This window comes from Triturus cristatus, chromosome 8 (assembly GCF_964204655.1).
Source record: "Triturus cristatus chromosome 8, aTriCri1.1, whole genome shotgun sequence".
NCBI lineage: Eukaryota > Metazoa > Chordata > Amphibia > Caudata > Salamandridae > Triturus > Triturus cristatus.
The window spans coordinates 1,624,324,950-1,624,344,987 of NC_140591.1; the positions used below are offsets into that span (position 1 = coordinate 1,624,324,950).

At 48.2% G+C, this 20,038-nt stretch overlaps 1 protein-coding gene across 1 annotated transcript in view; it reads left to right on the forward strand.

The window, feature by feature from the left end:
* The window catches only part of LOC146808453 (transient receptor potential cation channel subfamily M member 2-like), a 2,757,229-nt gene that overhangs the window by 377,526 nt on the left and 2,359,665 nt on the right, over positions 1 to 20,038 (forward strand). The window contains exon 7 of the mRNA XM_085623562.1: positions 8,265 to 8,445. Coding sequence (XP_085479688.1) covers positions 8,265 to 8,445 — 181 coding nt within the window. The remainder of the gene's footprint in view (positions 1 to 8,264; positions 8,446 to 20,038) is intronic.

Consider the following 20,038-nt stretch of genomic DNA (forward strand, 5'->3'; position numbering starts at 1 on the left):
TACGGCTGCCTGTAAGTGTAAAAGATAGGATCAGAACTATGTGTGTGTATTGTATTTTAAAAGAGACTAAAATACTGTCCGAGGCTTAATGCTCACCTGGGATCTAGGAAAAGAACGAATTATCCTAGGGTCACATACGGAGATGTCAGCCGACCTCTCACTCAATCAGATCAATATGTTCTGTAATGGCTAAGGGAGATTCATAGTCATATGTAATCTACCCTACAATAATTACCAGTTTCATTAAAAAACCCCACAAGAGGACACATACCTTGAGATATGTTAATTCCCGGAAGTTAAAGCGGTGCCGTCGTAACGATCACCCAGATCTGTAAACAAAAAAACCAAACACCGTCCTCTTGAATAATTAAGTACGCTCGGTACAATTACCGTATATAATGTAGACAACACTTGACCAATTAAATGCCCATTAAACGGTATAAACAAATATCCAAGACCTCAAGTAGGCAGATCTATATCATGCAAAAGAGCTGACACACACTAAGTGTAACTATTTGGCTCTCGAGTCAAAGGTTACATTTGATGGTCCCGCAAGGAAGTATGAGGACCAACCAAAACAACCAGGAGTGACAATTCCTAAATTAAAAGACCTTTCCATCTAGCAACAAATGCGAAGAAAAATTCGTCTACTTAAGTAATATATATAAAAATATATACATTATCGAAATACATGTGTCGTTCACGTATTGTCAAGTGTGTACAATATCCGCTAAGATAGAGGTAACATCAGCCACTTACTTGGAGCACAATCAATGAACGTCCGATGTCTTCAAAGGCTAGGCAAACAATGGCAGCGCGCGAGAGAGACGATCCGCTATTTCATACATCCGCGCGAGAACTGTCGGAGAATTGATGGAAGACATGGTATGGATTCACAACTCCACTTAGGTGCCGATCACGATCCGGTAAAAAATGTCCCCGTACGACTCGAATCGGGTCTTTTTACCGTACGAATCGTACAAGTGCCGTACGAACTGGCAATCACGATTCGCATGGTAAAAAGTCCATACGAACCGCACTGGGAATATTTCCCCACACGTCCTCGGGTCGGAAAATGTGTCCGACACGTCCTCGGACGATTCACCGTACAAACGTGAAAGGTGAACTCCGACCGGGGAATCACGATCCATCCCGGGCGTCCGAATGTACAACCGTATGGTGAAAAGACCGTCCGCACCGAACTCCCATAACACCCATGGAGACGTCCAAACAGGTGCCTGGTACGTGCCGTACCCCCCCAGCCCCCGTAGGTACGCGCCGACCCCCCCCCCCAGCCCCCGTAGGTACGCGCCGACCCCCCCCAGCCCCCGTAGGTACGCGCCGACCCCCCCCCCAGCCCCCGTAGGTACGCGCCGACCCCCCCCCCCAGCCCCCGTAGGTACGCGCCGACCCCCCCCCCAGCCCCCGTAGGTACGCGCCGACCCCCCCCCCCAGCCCCCGTAGGTACGCGCCGACCCCCCCCCCCAGCCCCCGTAGGTGCGCGCCGACCCCCCCTGTGTGTACACCCGTGCACGGTGCGTACCCCCCGTGTACGTTCGAGTCGAACCCCCCGTGTACGTTCGAGTCGAACCCCCCGTGTACGCTCGAGTCGGACCCCCCCGTGTACGCTCGAGTCGAACCCCCCCCGTGTATGTACGGTGCGTACCCCCCCGTGTACGCTCGAGTCGGACCCCCCCGTGTACGCTCGAGTCGGACCCCCCCGTGTACGCTCGAGTCGGACCCCCCCGTGTACGCTCGAGTCGAACCCCCCCGTGTATGTACGGTGCGTACCCCCCGTGTACGCTCGAGTCGGACCCCCCCGTGTACGCTCGAGTCGAACCCCCCCGTGTATGTACGGTGCGTACCCCCCCGTGTACGCTCGAGTCGAACCCCCCCGTGTACGCTCGAGTCGGACCCCCCCGTGTACGTTCGAGTCGTACCCCCACCCGTGTATGTACGGTGCGTACCCCCAGCGCGTAGCACGGGGGGGTCCGACTCGAGCGTACACGGGGGGGTTCGACTCGAGCGTACACGGGGGGGTACGCACCGTACATACACGGGGGGGGTTCGACTCAAGCGTACACGGGGGGGTCCGACTCGAGCGTACACGGGGGGGGTTCGACTCGAGCGTACACGGGGGGGGTACGCACCGTACATACACGGGTGGGGGTACGACTCGAACGTACACGGGGGGGTCCGACTCGAGCGTACACAGGGGGGTTCGACTCGAGCGTACACGGGGGGGTACGCACCGTACATACACGGGGGGGTTCGACTCGAGCGTACAGGGGGGGTACGCACCGTACACGGGTGTACACACAGGGGGGGTCGGCGCGTACCTACGGGGGCTGGGGGGGGGTCGGCGCGTACCTACGGGGGCTGGGGGGGGTCGGCGCGTACCTACGGGGGCTGGGGGCGGGTCGGCGCGTACCTACGGGGGCTGGGGGGGGGGTCGGCGCGTACCGGGCCACCTACTCTGGTCGATTCGCGCCGTACTTCGCTTTTGCGGCACTTTTTGGGTGCCGTGAAAATATTGCCGTCCGGACTGCTGTCGGTTCGAATCGTAATTCCTGGTTCGTGAAACGCTGCCTGAAAGCGTCCCGACGTCACGTCGCAGCATTCCCGGATCACATTCGTATGTATGTTTTCGTCGGTCGGTGTTTTTTACGATTCGTACGGAAATGGTGTTTCCGTGCGAATCGTAATTCCATGTTTGTAAAGTTTTACAACCGGGTACGAGTCGGACGGGGAATTCGCTCCGACCGACGGTTCGTACGCGGTTTTTAACGGATCGTGATCGGCACCTTAGTGCGTGACCATGGAAGCCTAACTAAAACGTCTAAAAAAAAAAAATTATCTAAACGAAGTATCTAAACAATATGTAGTTCATCTTACACCGCGGTCCCTTTTCTCAGATCTAAAGTCATAAGACCACGGGAACCCTGAACAGAGAGTATCACGAGATGAAAACTTTATTAGCACCAAGAATGACAAAGCAGGTATCTGAATTATACTTGCTGCCAGCGTAGTGTGAAATCTTTATCAACACAGAAAATAACAAAGCACATATTTGAACTTTATTTGCTCGCAGTGCAACGTGGTGTGGATTGAATACTCCACGTTTTCACAAACACAGAGCCTAAAATAAAGTTCTCACGGAAGGGGTAGAAGAAAAAAAATCTGCAAATCTACATTATTTACTCGCATCACAGCCCAACTGCCCCAAAGCCATAGACGGGGAACTTGACAGAGAAGAATCAATGTAAACGAATGGCGACAACGTTACCTGTTCAAATCGATCCACGCATCCAATCGTGTAAGGTCGTTATGTAATTGATGTGTTATAATGACAAACCCAACTGGCATATTGTGATGGCATTAAGTCTTAAGTATTCAAACTGGCCCTAATCCAACAACCATACATAAAATCTGGTATGACGTAAATAGACATAGTTAGATTGGCATCCGGTAAATAAACATTTTGGCAAAGCACTAGTAAAAACCACATTCTGGATGAAAATATATGCAATATATATGTTGAATGTACATCTTCAGCAACCATATTACCATTGTAACTGATCAAAGAACCTAAACTTGTCAGTTATACAGTTACAGTTTACTCATTTGAATGCAGGTCTCCTCATGTTCATTAAGCAAAAACCAAAGGAAATGATGGACGGAGTGTTGAACATTGCAAGCACTCACCCCCAGTCAACTGATCTGGGTTTAATCCATCACCGTTCTTTAGCCCACTCTGCCACCCCAGTTCAGACATGGCCATATGCAAATCAGTCTGACCCTGTGCCTCATGGGAACAGTCCAGCCCGAACTGCCAAGCCATGTCTTCCCTGGACCGGAAACAAGCTTCCTAGAACCGGTTTCTGGCATTTCAGCCGTCTTCAGCCAGGCTTGCTTGAATCCAGTGGCAAAGTGAGCAAGGGACTCACGTCTGAGCATACCCTGCCAACTTATGGCATACAAAGCAAAAACCAAAGGAAATGATGGACGGAGTGTTGAACATTGCAAGCACTCGCCCCCAGTCAACTGATCTGGGTTTAATCCATCACCGTTCTTTAGCCCACTCTGCCACCCCAGTTCAGACATGGCCATATGCAAATCAGTCTGACCCTGTGCCTCATGGGAACAGTCCAGCCCGAACTGCCAAGCCATGTCTTCCCTGGACCGGAAACAAGCTTCCTAGAACCGGTTTCTGGCATTTCAGCCGTCTTCAGCCAGGCTTGCTTGAATCCAGTGGCAAAGTGAGCAAGGGACTCACGTCTGAGCATACCCTGCCAACTTATGGCATACAAAGCAAAAACCAAAGGAAATGATGGACGGAGTGTTGAACATTTCAAGCACTCACCCCCAGTCAACTGATCTGGGTTTAATCCATCACCGTTCTTTAGCCCACTCTGCCACCCCAGTTCAGACATGGCCATATGAAAATCAGTCTGACCCTGTGCCTCATGGGAACAGTCCAGCCCGAACTGCCAAGCCATGTCTTCCCTGGACCGGAAACAAGCTTCCTAGAACCGGTTTCTGGCATTTCAGCCGTCTTCAGCCAGGCTTGCTTGAATCCAGTGGCAAAGTGAGTAAGGGACTCACGTCTGAGCATACCCTGCCAACTTATGGCATACAAAGCAAAAACCAAAGGAAATGATGGACGGAGTGTTGAACATTGCAAGCACTCACCCCCAGTCAACTGATCTGGGTTTAATCCATCACCGTTCTTTAGCCCACTCTGCCACCCCAGTTCAGACATGGCCATATGCAAATCAGTCTGACCCTGTGCCTCATGGGAACAGTCCAGCCCGAACTGCCAAGCCATGTCTTCCCTGGACCGGAAACAAGCTTCCTAGAACCGGTTTCTGGCATTTCAGCCGTCTTCAGCCAGGCTTGCTTGAATCCAGTGGCAAAGTGAGCAAGGGACTCACGTCTGAGCATACCCTGCCAACTTATGGCATACAAAGCAAAAACCAAAGGAAATGATGGACGGAGTGTTGAACATTGCAAGCACTCACCCCCAGTCAACTGATCTGGGTTTAATCCATTACCGTTATTTATCCTCATGTTCATTAAGGCCATGGCTAACCGCCTCAAGGGCATGTATCCAGCGGCATTCCTTATAGTTAAGAGAGGTAGCAGCATTCCCTCCTCTCTGATGTAATACAATTTTTTCCACCACCCACCATTCGATATGCTCATGGGTGTGGCCTGTCCTAGTATAGTGTTCTACAAGGGGGGCTCCCTGTGTCCTACATTTTAATCTACTTTGATGCTGTAGGATCCTGTTCTTAACTTTTTGGGTCATTTGTCCTACATAAATCAGTTGGCATGGACATCTAATAGCATAAATGACATTTTGGCTATTACAATTAGTGAACTGATTAAGACCATATGTTTTCCCCCGATGTACAAAGCTATATCCAGATCTAGTATACTGACATGCTTTACAATGACTACACCTATGTTGGCCGGTTATAGGTGGTAGACTGAGTTGTGATCTAATGTCAGACTGGGGAGGTGGTTCTAGATACGAAGACACCACATGATCTTTAATATTTTTAGCACGTATAAATGCAAACAAAGGTGGCTCAGGCATGCTAATTTCAGAACCAACTAAATTCCAATATTTTTTAATAACCTTTCTTATCTCATTGCTTCGAGTATTAAAGGTTGTGACACATACCAACTTGTCCATTTCATGATTCCTTGGTTGTATTTCAAGTAAGGTTTCTCGTGGTCTATACCAGGCTCTTTTTCTGGCTCTGCTGAGGAGTCCCTTCGGATATCCCCTGTCCCTTAGTTTGGTGATGAGGATGTCAGTTTCCTTGAAATAGACCCCTCTCCTGCTACAATTGCGAAGTAATCGCAAAAATTGCCCATACAGTAGATTATCCCTAAGATTCCTAGGGTGATGGGAATTCTATTGTAACAGGGTATTTCTGTCTGTAGGTTTTTTATATAGACTCATCACTATTTTGCCATCTTCTTCTTCCAGTGTCAAGTCCAAGAATGGAATTGAATCCTTACTGTGAGTTATGGTGAATTGAATGTCAGTACTGCAGGAGTTCAGCCAAGTTAGGAACGACATCAATTGATTCACAGTGCCCGACCATAACATAAGAATGTCGTCAATATATCAATATATCGCTTCCAAGCCGATATATTGTTGATATATGGATTTTGATCTGAATAGATGTTCTTGTCCTCAAAAGTGATCCATAAACAGGTTCGCTAAACTCGGCGCGAACCCGGCCCCCATCGCCACACCTCTGCATTGGAAGTAAAAGACATTTTGAAAGATGAAGTAATTTCTCGTCATTGCAATCTGTAAGAATTGAACCAGGAATTCAGTAGGAATCCAGTGGGGTTTAGAGCGAGTGTCCAATACATTACTAATAACTTCAATTGCCTCCTTTTGCGGTATACTTGTATACAATGAGCACACGTCTAGTGTAACAAATAACTGTGTGGATTTATCAAAAGGTTGATCTTCAAACAATTGAATAGTATGCATCGTGTCCCGGAGATAAGATCTAGTCTCCTGGACATATTGATCTGATTGAGTGAGAGGTCGGCTGACATCTCTGTATGTGACCCTAGGATAATTCGTTCTTTTCCTAGATCCCAGGTGAGCATTAAGCCTCGGACAGTATTTTAGTCTCTTTTAAAATACAATACACACACATAGTTCTGATCCTATCTTTTGCACTTACAGGCAGCCGTACGTGTTTCTTTTTGTCCTGATGAAGACCCGCTTTAGATGTGTATAAAGCTGCACTTCTTAGGGTCGAAACGTCGACGTTACCTGTCTAATTGGTCCATGCAATTCCACCATTTGAATACTGAATGATATATGCTGTGGTGTTATGTGCAATTGATTTTGGACCACCTATGTTTAAGGAATATTTTTTGTCATTGTATATATATGTTCTTCATGTCAACTTATGTTTAAATGTTATGTCACCTAGCACGATCAGTCACTAAGTGTCTTATGTTATATTTGAGTTACTGTTGGTCAGTCCTGTACAGTAGCAATATTTGTGAGGATTTAAATACAGCAAAAAGAAAATTATCTTGTGTCTCTAAAATTGGTATATATGTGTGTGTCCATATAACTGTACTTAAGGAATATTGGAACAGTTATCATATGCATGTAGTGCTGTTCAAACTAAGCATATTCCCAACAGAACCACTGTTTCTGCTTTATGTACTTACCCAGGTTCTGAGGGTCACTGGGTTACCCCATTATTTTCAATGGTTGAAATACCAAAAGCAAATGCCCTGCAAGTTCAAGACCAAGCACAGCTTACATCTTGTTGTTTTTGGGAGAGATATCCCTGCAAACAGTCTTTAAAGTTTTTTAAAAACTCAGTAAAATAACCTGGCTGAGCCTTGGATCTGACTTGAAAGGCACTTGACATCAGCACACAGGGGTGGCACCAGTATACAGCTTTATGTCATCATGTCCAGAGGCAAAACAGAGTCATCACAGATGGCGACGTCGCCACCTGCTCATGCTCAGCAGACTTTGCAGAGAATTGTTCGGATCCAATATGGCCCCTGGGGATATTCACCTTATGAGGAAGCTGTGATTAAAAGTATTTACCAGAAAGTGTAATTTGTGTTAACTGCACTGTGTAGCTTGTTGCACAAATTAATATAATGTAAATCAGACAACCTGTTCAGAGCAAAACCTGAAAATGCTGCACAATTGTCCAGTTTTACCTTAATAAAAGTTATTAGGAAAATGTGTCAGCTTTCACAGACTCTCAGGACATCCGCCTCTTCATTATCCATTGCTAAAAAATATCCAAGGCCAGGCCTTGTGATGGGCATCACACTGACTTTGAAGAAGCTGTAACATTTTGAAGGCATCCTCACCTCGATCCTTGTATCACAGTGCACAGATTTCCAAGATCCATCTATGCCATTGCCAGACTATTCATACATATACGATTGAACGTAAATGTAACCTATGCTTTTTCACTAGCCTTTCTTAAGCCTTTTTCTAGATAACTGAAGTTCCCCAATTGTACCCCGAACCAGGTCTGATGAGTCCCAGCTGTACATTCATGTTGGTGTAGTGATTCTGAAGTGGACACTCGCCTAAGGGTTGTGATGTTGAGCTAGTTGCACCAGGTCATTTTTCACACCTGTATGTTTGTGACTTTATAATTTGTTTGAACCCTGCTAACAGTCATGGCCTTGCGTTATTCATTTTAATGCTTTTTTGCCGATCTGTCTCTGATCATTTATAGATGATGGAGCCTGTGGAATACACATTGGATGAAGAGAACCAAGGCTCCCTGTTTTGCCTGGACACTAATCACTCACACTTCATTCTAGTGGATGATGGTACTCATGGGAACCATGGTGTGGAGATCCCATTGAGGATGAACCTGGAGAAATTCCTCACTGAGCAGTCTGTGTCAAAAAGAGGTATGGCTGCTACTGCAACAGGAGGTCATAATGCAATTATATACAAAAATCAAATGCCTCTTGAAGATGTTTCTGTACAAGCCATTGTCATTTAGTTCTAATGACTGACATTGAGCAGGCCAATCGGTCTGGCTTTTGTAAAATATTGGTGAAATAGCAATATGTCAAAAGGCCAAAATGAAGTGTGTGTGTTCATGTTTTATTATATGGGCATACTGACATGCATTTGAAGCAGGGAAAACCCAAGTAACTATGTTGAAAGAGGCAAATCCTTTTTGTGAACATTAAGTGTGTACCAGAAGCAACATGTTCTTGTAATCTAGTGAAGTAATATAGCATGAAGTACCACATACCATGTGTTTCAAGAAAGTTGCAGACATTGTGAAGTTCTTCGACCCAATGGAGGGTAAAGGCTGAGTTCCTTAATGAAGTTACTGAACTCCAAGGTGACTGGCTATATGCTTAGTACACATGGTAAAAAGCATTTCACATTTTTAGGTCTGGACTAGAGGCAGGTTTAGCTGTGTCCCCAGGCTCATATCAGTACAAAATAATATGTAGTACAAAATAATACATACAGAGAAAGGGGCATTGCTGTTACCCACTTTGGCCATTGCTCTGTTGAGTTGCCACTCACATTCTGTATCAGCCCACTTCAACACCTAGAATAGGCAATGAATCAGCCTCTTTCACCCATTGTTTCTGTTGCCAAAGACATTCATGTTTAGACCAGTCTATAGGGCAGCCATTCGGTGTTTGCGCTGTCAGGCAGTGTGAGTGACTGAAATTTGCCTGTTCATATCTGTGACATGAACGAAAGACACATCTTAGCACTTTACTGTTAGAGCCTGACATAGAGCAGCTTTGTCAGCCCATGATGAAGCAGTTACAGCATAAGGACTATAAATCAGTTTGTCACTGATGAGTGCTTAATTTGTGCTGGTGGTTGCAGGTGGGGCTAATCAGCACTCATTTTTGGGGACCAGGTGTTATTTTTCCTAAACATGCTTGACCCAAAGCAGGCGAGAGGAAAACTCAAAAGAGGGAATTAAAGAGAAAGACAGAAAACAGTGACAAAGGAGGCAGAGATTAAAAATAATTAAATAAAGCTGCAGAGAATGTCTGGTTGGGGGCATGGCAGGCCAGCCAAGAGGCCAGACGCAACACCGTAGTGATGCGACCATCGGCCAGACCATTGGCTTACATCCGGGTTGGAGACCCAGCATTAAGGCTGCCAGTGATACCTGAGGACCCCTAAACCCTAATACCTGATGAGCTCGTGGGCTGAGACAGCACTGTAGGCTCTGGACCAGCCAAATCGTCTTGTGTTGTGGTCCCGGGCACCTAGGCGGAAGGCCGCCAGCCATTGGGCTGCATGTCCTTCATCACTGGAGAGACACCCACTGTCACCACAGTGGGCCTGGGCAGACTGTTTGCCCCCTTAGATTGTTTTTTTCCGCCATTGGGTTCGGATGCAACTTTTCCGCTCCGGTTCGAAATCTCAATTTCAAATGTTTTCAAAGCGCAAAACTTCCCAAAAATCATCGGATTCACTTTCATCTTTGACCCGACTTCATCGGCTCGATTCCGGTCGTCGACGCGGGCCGCTGGGTCTATCCACGCCATAAGGCCTACGGCTCATGGAAAGGACGCCATTCAAAAAATGCCCCCAGTGTGGAGCAAAGTTCCCGCACAGTGACCATCACAAGGTCTGCAATCTGTGCCTATCACCTGAACACGGCAAATCCAGCTGTCCAGCCTGCGCATTCTTTCGATCGAAGAAGACTATTCGAGATCGAAGGGCTCGACACATCATGGCGCAGAGACCAGCACCGGAACCAGAGGACATCTTTGATGAAGGCCCCGATGTCCCGGAAAAAGATTCCGAAGATCTCAAAATCGTGTCAGAGGCAGCAGACTCAGACGACACCATCACTCCTTGGCAACGAGTGAGTACTACTGCCCCTAACCCAACCCCTACAAAACTGAATGGAGTGGTCTAGACTTCGCCTCTTGGCCCCATTCGAGAACGAAAACATCCTTCAGAAGCCCCGCTTCCGGGCTCGGCTCCGAAGAAAAGGGACAAGTCTTCCGGTACCTCGGGACCGAGCAAACCTCATGTAATTGTCCCACCGGCGCCTTCGGCACCGAAACCAAAGGAACACTCTGCTCCGAAATCGGCTCTGACGTCTTACACCTCCACAACGGCCCCAAATACCCTGAGGCCCGTCGATAAGCCGGCTTCGAATGTTTCCAAGCCTAAAGATCTGACTTCGGCTCCGAAACCAACATCCTCGACACCGAAACAGAAGCCTAAGGACTCTAATACGCCTCCTAAGGCCAAAGACCATAAGGATCAACCGCAGCCTTGCCCGGAACCGAAAAAATCGGCATCAAAAGTGGTTCCCCAGGAAAAAAAACTTTTTCACCCCGATCCCATCGATTCAAGGCAGAAAACATTTATATAAACTCAAAAACAGGACATGTCACGGCTGTGCCATGTAAAAAGAGTTCCTGCACAAAAGAAGGACTCTGCCACATCACCTATGCCTCCTTCTCTTATACTGCCTTCTAACCCACCTCCTCTGCCTAAACCACCCTTACCTCTATTTTCTATACCACATACACCACCTCCAGATGACCTGGGGGGGGGGGAGGGTGATCCGAATGACCCGTTCACGGATCCAGATACCTCACCACTAGATAATTGGGCATATCCTATCCCAACAGATCTACAAGACCTGCCAAACCCACAGCCATATCCCTCAAAACCATCTCCCCCAGATGATCACCTGGGGTTTGTACAGTTATTAAATAAGGCTGCATTTTATCATGATGTCACAATGCACTCAGGTGCACCAGAGGAAGACTTCCTCTTGGATACATTTGAACAATCCCAAAAGTCAGTGCAAATAACACCAATGATCAAAGGAGTCATTAAGCATGCCCCAGAAGTATTTAAAGATCCCGTACGTGCCAGGATTCTTAACCCTAGAATAGATAAGAAATATAGGCCTGCCCCTGAAGATGATATTTACATAAAAGGACAGTTGCCTTTGGATTCTCCAGTCGTTTCCAATGCTAGAAAGCGCGCCAACTCCCAGACCTCCGGGGATGCACCACACCCTGATAAGGAATCCAGATTGCTAAAAGCTTCTGGCAAAAGGGTAGCGGCACAGGCAGCCAGTCACAGGCGTATTGCCAACACACAAGCACTGCTGACACGATATGACAGGGCACATTATGACCAGCTGGAAAACCTATTGCAGCATCTGCCTGACCAGTATAAAACTCAGGCAAATTACCTTATCCAAGAGGGCAAGCTAATTTCAAATGCGTCAATTAAATGTGCACTTGACGCAGCAGACACTGCCTCTAGATCAGTCAACACCAGTGTGCTCCTTAGACGACATGGCTGGCTAAGCATTTCAGGTTTTAAGCAGGAGGTCCAGACTACCATACTCAGTCAGCCGTTCAACCAAGAACAGCTTTTTGGAGCGGCTGTGGACACTGCACTTGAAAAAATGAAAAAGGACACAGAGACTGCTAAGTCCATGGGAGCGTTACAGTCTCCACAAACACGTGGCTCCTTTCGCCACTCCTTCTATAGAGGAGCCTCCAAAAACATGGGCGCAGACACCTCATCTTCATTTAAAGCCACCACACAAACATCCCCCAGTAGAGGATATTTTAGAGGCGGATACAGAGGAAACAACAATAAAGGAAGAGGTTGAGGCAATAACAACACTCGCACTTCCCCGCCACAAAACAGTGACTTTCCTCTGGTCCCCCAGACCATTCCACCCCGGTCGGGGGCAGATTAACACAGTTCCTACTTGTCTGGAATTCCATCACAACAGACAGGTGGGTAAGACAAATTATCCAGTATGGTTACTGCCTGGAACTTACAACTACCCCACCACACATACCACAGCTTCCAATGTCCGCAAACCATCTTACGCTCCTCAAACAAGAGGTTCTCTCACTGCTTCAAAAGCACACAGTAGAACCAGTTCCCTTAGAGCATCAAGGAACAGGGGTCTACTCTCTGTACTTCCTAATACCCAAAAAGGACGGGACTCTGAGACCAATACTCGACCTCAGACCCTAAATCTGTATATACAGTCAGATCATTTCCATATGATCACTCTTCAACAAGTGCTCCCGCTGCTGCAACAAGGCGATTTCCTTGCCACACTAGATCTCAAGGATGCCTACTTCTACATTCCCATACATCCTGCTCACAGGAAGTACCTACGGTTTGTAGTGGACGGACAACACTACCAGTTCAGAGTCCTTCCATTCGGAGTTACTACCGCACCCAGAGTATTCACGAAATGTCTTGCGGTAGTAGCAGCACATCTCAGAAGACAACAAATTCATGTGTTCCCATATCTAGACAAGTGGCTAATAAAAGCCAAGTCATTCCAACAATGTGTTCTACACACTCACCAAACCATCCAAATGTTACACAACTTGAGATTCACGATCAACTACACCAAGTCGCATCCACAGCCCTCTCATATACATCAATATCTAGGAGCCACAATAAACAACTCCACAGGTCTAGCATATCCCAGTCCTGCCAGGATAGCCAGTATACAAACTCTTATCACAAAATTTCAAGACCAAGACTCTCTTCCAGCCAGAGTGTTCATGCAACTCATAGGTATGATGGCATCTTGCATCTTCATTGTGCCTTATGCGAGACTCCAAATGTGTCCCTTACAGGAATGTCTAGCACGTCAGTGGTACCAGGCTCAAGGAAAACTTACAGATCTGGTGTTGGTGGACAGCCGCACACATCGCTCTCTACAATGGTGGAACATAACAAACTTGTCCAAAGGGCGGCCGTTTCTCGAGCCTCTTCCACAGATAATGCTGATGACGGACGCATCACTCACAGGATGGGGAGCCCATCTCCTCAGACACACAACTCAGGGCAAATGGACCACTCAACAAAAAGTGCTCCATATCAATCACCTAGAACTGCTGGCAGTATTCCTAGCACTAAAATCCTTCCAACTACATGTACAGAACAAGGCTTTCCTCATCCGGACGGACAACATGACAGCCATGTATTACATAAAAAAACAAGGAGGCAGACATTCTCTGCAGCTATCCCAGCTCGCACAGAACATTTGGAGATGGGCCATTCCTCAGAACATATACCTACTTGCAGAACACCTTCCAGGAGTTCACAATCAGATTGCGGATCTGTTAAGTCGACAGACACAACAGATTAACGAGTGGGAACTACATCCCCAAGTTCTATTACCCTTTTTCCAAATGTGGGGCCAACGAGACATAGATCTGTGCGCCACACACGAAAACGCAAAATGCCCAAGCATCGCCGCCAGGCTTCCACATCCGCAGTCGAAAGGCAATGCGATATGGATGAACTGGTCAGACAGATTTGCGTACGCTTTTTCGCCACTCCCACTAATTCCACTAGTGGTACGCAAGCTCAGGCAACAATCTCTCAAACTGATCCTAGTAGCTCCCACATGGGCACGCCAACCGTGGTACACAACACTATTGGAACTCTCACTAGTTCCACACCTAAAACTACGTCTCTCCCCGTCCTTAATAACCCAGAACCATGGAGAGATCAGACATCCAGGTCAACTGAATCTCGCGATCTGGCTCCTGAAGTCCTAGAGTTCGGTTACCTTAACCTTCCACCGGACTGTATGAACATCATTAAAGAAGCCAGACTCCCTACTACTAGAGCTTGCAATTCTGCAAAATGGAAAGGATTTGCCATCTACTGCACTAACAATAATATACTCCCACTGGATGCCTCTGTTCGAGGCATGTGGACTGCTGAATTCATATCTGTGCATAGATCGCCGCCTAGTGTTGGGTCCGGATGATTGCACATTGTTGTCCTGGAAGAGTCTTCGAAGTATCATGAGATAGGTGGCTCCTCCTCTGGACTACAGTGCGCATGGGCATCCTCTCCGTCCTTAGATTGTTTTTTTCCGCCATTGGGTTCGGATGTAACTATCTTAGCTCAACTTAGGAATACTTAGTTTTAGGCCAAAAGGCCTTTAGTTTTCGTCGGTACAGTTACCGTTCGGTGTCGACTACTAGCTTTAGTGCTCCACACCCTTTTTCCAACTTTCGGACCGGTTTGGTCCAAACTTCGAAGCTCGATCGACGATGGAATCGAGGACTCCATTCAAGAGGTGTCCGTTATGCCACGCGAAGTACCCTCATATCGACGTCCACCCAGTATGTAATAAATGTCTCTCGCCGGATCACGGCGAATCGAAATGCATGGCCTGTGCACGGTTCCGATCTAAGAAAACTCTGCAAAATCGACGGGCAGCGAGGCTCGAAGCGCAGCAAGCAGCGCCTGCTCCCGCAAACATATTCAGCACCGAGGACGAGGACGCCGAGAGCGTGGAAGATGTAGTCTCTAGCCCCGCTTCAGAACATGATTCCCGATCGGACGACGAAGATGAAGTGATCTTTCGACGCGAAGAAACCGTCGATGAGGTAGGAGACTTCGACGAGGCCTACGGGCTCTCCTGAAGAGCTAGGCCAATCCGTCGAAACGGAGGCCGAAACTGTACGTCGTCATCAGGCTCCGGTCGAGGGATCGCCTTCGGGCCTTACCCAAGATCAAATGCATGGTTCCTCGGCCCCACCTTCCGGTCCGGCCTCGAACACTCTGCAAGAGCCACCATTACCGAAGACGACCGGGTTATTAAACCGAAAACCATCCATCGCTCCAGTCCCTTCAAAAACGAAAGTGAAACTGGTGGTGGTCGGATCGAAGGCGTCGAAACCATCCACTGCCCCGACGCCGAAAAAAGTCGTCGGCTCCGACCGAGTACAAAGAGTCTTCAGCGCTGAGCTCACCGCAGCGGATGCGGTCGATACACGGAAAAAGCATGCCCTCGGGCACCACAAAGCACCGAGACCTTCGGCGCCGACATCGAAGGCCGTAACCTCCGCAGTCAAAATGGCCGCCCGGCTACGTCAACGCCTAGAGCACCGATGCCGACTAAGTCCTCGACTACGTCGACTGTCGATACATCCCTTCAGACCAGTGACCCCCTTCCGACAAAAAAGTCGGGGCTGGCCTCGACGTCTACTACCAAAGTGCCCATCAAACCACCATCTGCGTTCGCTGTGCAGCAGGTCTCTGCATCTTTACAACGCATCCGTGACCGGGCAACCCTCCATTCTATCTCGGGTCCCGACACAACCTCCCCTTGTAGAGTGCACTCGGAGCCCACCAACATCACGTTTGGGCTGCCACCGCCATCGGCACTGAAACTATTTCAAATTCGGACACGTGTCCTCCACACACAGTCCACCACCTCTGGCCTTACAGAACAAGACTCTTCGGGGCCACAATTTATCGACGCCGACACTGGCAGGTTAATGCTCCACAAGCGCAAAATAACGCCAGTCAGGGAAGAGGAGCCATACAAAATTCCTCTTAAACGCAAGCTGCCAGCGGAGCAGGAACCAGTGCTACAAGAACACTTCCAACCCTTCCATGCAGATCCGCAGTCCTTTTCTCCTATCCCTTCCGAATCGGACACAATACAGGACTATGGAGGGGAGGATACCATCTACCCTGGGGACGTAGATCCTGATGAACAACTACAAGACCCGGATCAGACGTGGGATGATCCCACAGACCAAAGTGTCGCGCCACATACTCAAGATGCGCAACTCTATAACGTAAAAACGTCTCCTACTGAGGACACGGCTGCATTTAATGCCCTCATCGAACGGGCTGCTGCTCATCATGGGGTGGAGCTCCATTCTGACGCCATTGAGGAAGACTTCCTGCTTGACACTTTCGCATCTTCAGAAAGAACTGTCAAAACTCTGCCCATGTTAAAGGGGGTTCTAAAACCTGCCAAAGACATTTTCAAGGACACCACAAGAGCCCGAGTGTTAAATCCCAGGATTGAAAAGAAATACAAGCCTGCACCCGGTGACCCTAAATACATTAGGGGTCAGTTGCCATTAGACTCCATGGTGGTTGCCAATGCTCGCAAGAGAGCCTCCCCCAGACAAAGAGTCAAAAGTACTAGAAACATCGGGCAAACGCATTGCAGCGCAAGCAGCGAACATCCTGCGCATTGCTAATACACAGGCACTCCTGGCACGTTATGACAGGTCACATTACGACACGCTGGAGTCACTGCTCCAACATCTACCAGATGAGTATAAAGAGTCAGCGGAACTCCTCATTAGAGAAGGACAACTCCTCACTAATGCATCCATAAAATGCGCCCTTGACGCAGCTGACACAGCGGCTAGAGCAATAAACACAAGCGTCATGCTGCGACGCCATGCCTGGTTACGTATCTCAGGCTTCAAACCCGAGATCCAAAACAATATTCTGAACTTACCAGTTAACACAGAATTCTTATTTGGCCCAGACGTTGACACTACCCTAGAAAAAATAAAGAAAGACACGGACACTGCGAAATCAATGGGGGCTCTGCAAACGCAGCAATTTCGTAGTGGCTCCTTTCGTCGCACCGGAAATAGGGGAACAACAAGGGGTCAGGGGTCACAACAGCAGTATGCGAAAGGTGGCGCACAAAGCACCTAAGACAAAAACAACAGGGGTGGATATCGTGGATCCAGCACCAAGGGCAGGGGACGTGGCTATGGCAACACCAGGTCCTCTCCAAAGAACAAACAGTGACGCCCTCTCCTTACCCCCCGACCACATAACACCTGTCGGGGGACGACTCCAGCTGTTCCTGTCCGCGTGGAAGAACATCACCACGGACAGGTGGGTCAGGGACATCATCCAGCACGGGTACTGTCTAGAACTAACTTCCACTCCACCCAACATACCACCAAAGCACCGTCCTATGTCAGCCGAACACTTAGGTTTACTCCAGCAGGACTACTTGCTATGCTCGCAAAAGGGGCAATAGAAGTAGTGCCCATCGACCAGCAGGGCGCATGGGTGTACTCTCTGTACTTCTTAATCCCCAAAAAGGACGGCTCGCTCAGACCTATTCTAGACCTACGACCCCTAAACCTATATATTCTGTCGGAGCATTTCCATATGCTCACCCTCCAGCAGGTTCTCCCACTACTCAGTCAGGGGGATTTCCTAGCTACGCTAGACCTGAAGGATGCATACTTCCACATACCCATACACCCTTCACACAGGAAGTACCTCAGATTCACTATTCAAAGGAATCACTATCAGTTCAAAGTTCTCCTCTTCGGAGTAACAACAGCACCCAGGGTCTTTACCAAGTGCCTGGCAACAGTGGCCGCGCATCTGCGACGACAAAACATTCACGTCTTCCCTTATCTGGACGACTGGCTAGTTCAGGCCAAGTCAGCACAACAATGTGCCACCCACATGTCCCACACCATTCACCTTCTTCACGATCTGGGATTCTCACTAAATTACCCAAAATCAAATCTCCAACCTGCGCACGTACAACAGTACTTAGGCGCAACAATCAACACTCTGGCTGCCACAGCTCAGCCCACTTTAGTGAGACTCAACAGCATGCAAGTGCTGATCTCTAAATTCAAACCTCAACACTCCCTTCCGGCGAGAGTGTTCATGCAGTTGATAGGCATGATGGCCTCCTGCATTTTCATAGTCCCACACGCAAGACTACATATGCGCCCGCTTCAGGAGTGCTTAGCACGTCAATGGAATCAGGCTCACGGGCAACTAAAAGACCTAGTGTTGGTGAGCGGTCGGGCATACAACTCTCTGCATTGGTGGAATCCTCAAAACCTTTGCAAGGGCCGACCGTTCCAAGAGCCTGTTCCACAAATCATACTGACAGCGGACGCGTCTCTCCAGGGATGGGGAACTCATGTACTCAATTAAACAGTGCAGGGACTATGGACAACGCAACAAAAGAAGATGCACATCGACCTTCTGGAACTGATGGCAATCTTCCTAGCCATGAAGGCATTCAAAGTACACTTGTGCAACAAAGTCGTGTTGATCCGGACGGACAACATGACTGCCATGTACTACATACAGAAGCAGGGAGGAACACACTCTCCACAGTTGTCTCACCTGGCTCAGAGCATGTGGAAGTGGGCCATTCAGAGGAACATATTCCTCATGGCAGAACACCTCCCGGGCAAGGACAACCAGATGGCGGATCTGCTCAGCAGACACAGCCACCAGATGCACGAGTGGGAGCTACACCCATCAGTTCTCCAACCGTACTTCCAGCGGTGGGGTCATCCAGAGATAGACCTATTCGCCACAAAAGAAAACGCAAAATGCCAAAGCTTTGCCGCCAGGTTCCCACACCCACAGTCGCAGGGCAATGCGATATGGATGAACTGGTCCGGCAGATTTGCGTACGCTTTTCCCCCAGCACCATTAATACCGCTGGTGGCGCGCAAACTAAGGCTACACTCACTAACCCTGATCCTAGTTGCTCCAACGTGGGCACGCCAGCCGTGGTACACCACCTTTCTGGAACTTTCCGTGGTGCCTCATCAACGACTGCGGATAAAACCAGCATTTTTAACGCAGAACCATGGCGAAATTCAACACCCAGATCCCCAGAAACTGAACCTGGCGATCTGGCTCCTGAGGTCTTAGAATTTGGCTACCTAAACTTACCACCTGACTGTATGACTATCATCAAAGAAGCCAGGAGACCCACTTCTAGAGCCTGCTATGCGGCCAAATGGAAAAGGTTTGTCATTTACTGCAACAACAATGACATTAACCCACTGGACGCATCTATTCAAAACATCATATGCTACCTCTTACACCTATACCGCTGTAATCTGGCATACAACTCAATACGCATCCATTTGACCGCGATAGCAGCCTACCTCCAAAACAGGCAGCACCTCTCCTTATTCAAGGTACCTGCCATCAAAGCTTTCTTGGAGGGACTCAAACGAGTAATTCCCCCAAGACACCCACCAGCACCAGTGTGGAACCTCAACTTGGTCCTCACCAGACTGATGGGTCCGCCCTTTGAACCTCTCCATTCATGTGAGATTCAATTCCTCACCTGGAAAGTGGCTTTCCTGGTAGCCATCACTTCCTTAAGGAGAGTTAGTGAACTCCAGGCACTAACCATTCAGGAGCCATTCATTCAGGTACACGCAAACAGGGTTGTCCTACGCACCAACCCCAAGTTCATGCCCAAAGTCATATCACAGTTCCACATTAATCAAACTATCGATCTGCCCGTTTTCTTCCAAAATCCGCAAAATGTCGCGGAAAGAATGCTCCATACACTAGATGTAAAGCGGTCTCTCATGTACTATATTGACAGGACAAAGGATTTTAGAAAAACTAAACAACTCTTCGTTGCCTTTTCTCCACAACACAAAGGCAACGCCATTTCCAAAGCAGGAATAGCCAGATGGATCGTTAAATGCATTCAGATTTGCTATCACAAAGCTAAACGCACATTAACGGTTCCCCCACGAGCCCACTCAACACGAAAGTTAGGGGCATCCATGGTTTTCCTAGGAAACATCCCTTTACACGAAATTTGTAGAGCAGCCACATGGTCCACAATACATACATTTACCAAACACTACTGCGTAGATGTACACTCACGACAGCAGGCAGCTGTAGGACAGGCTG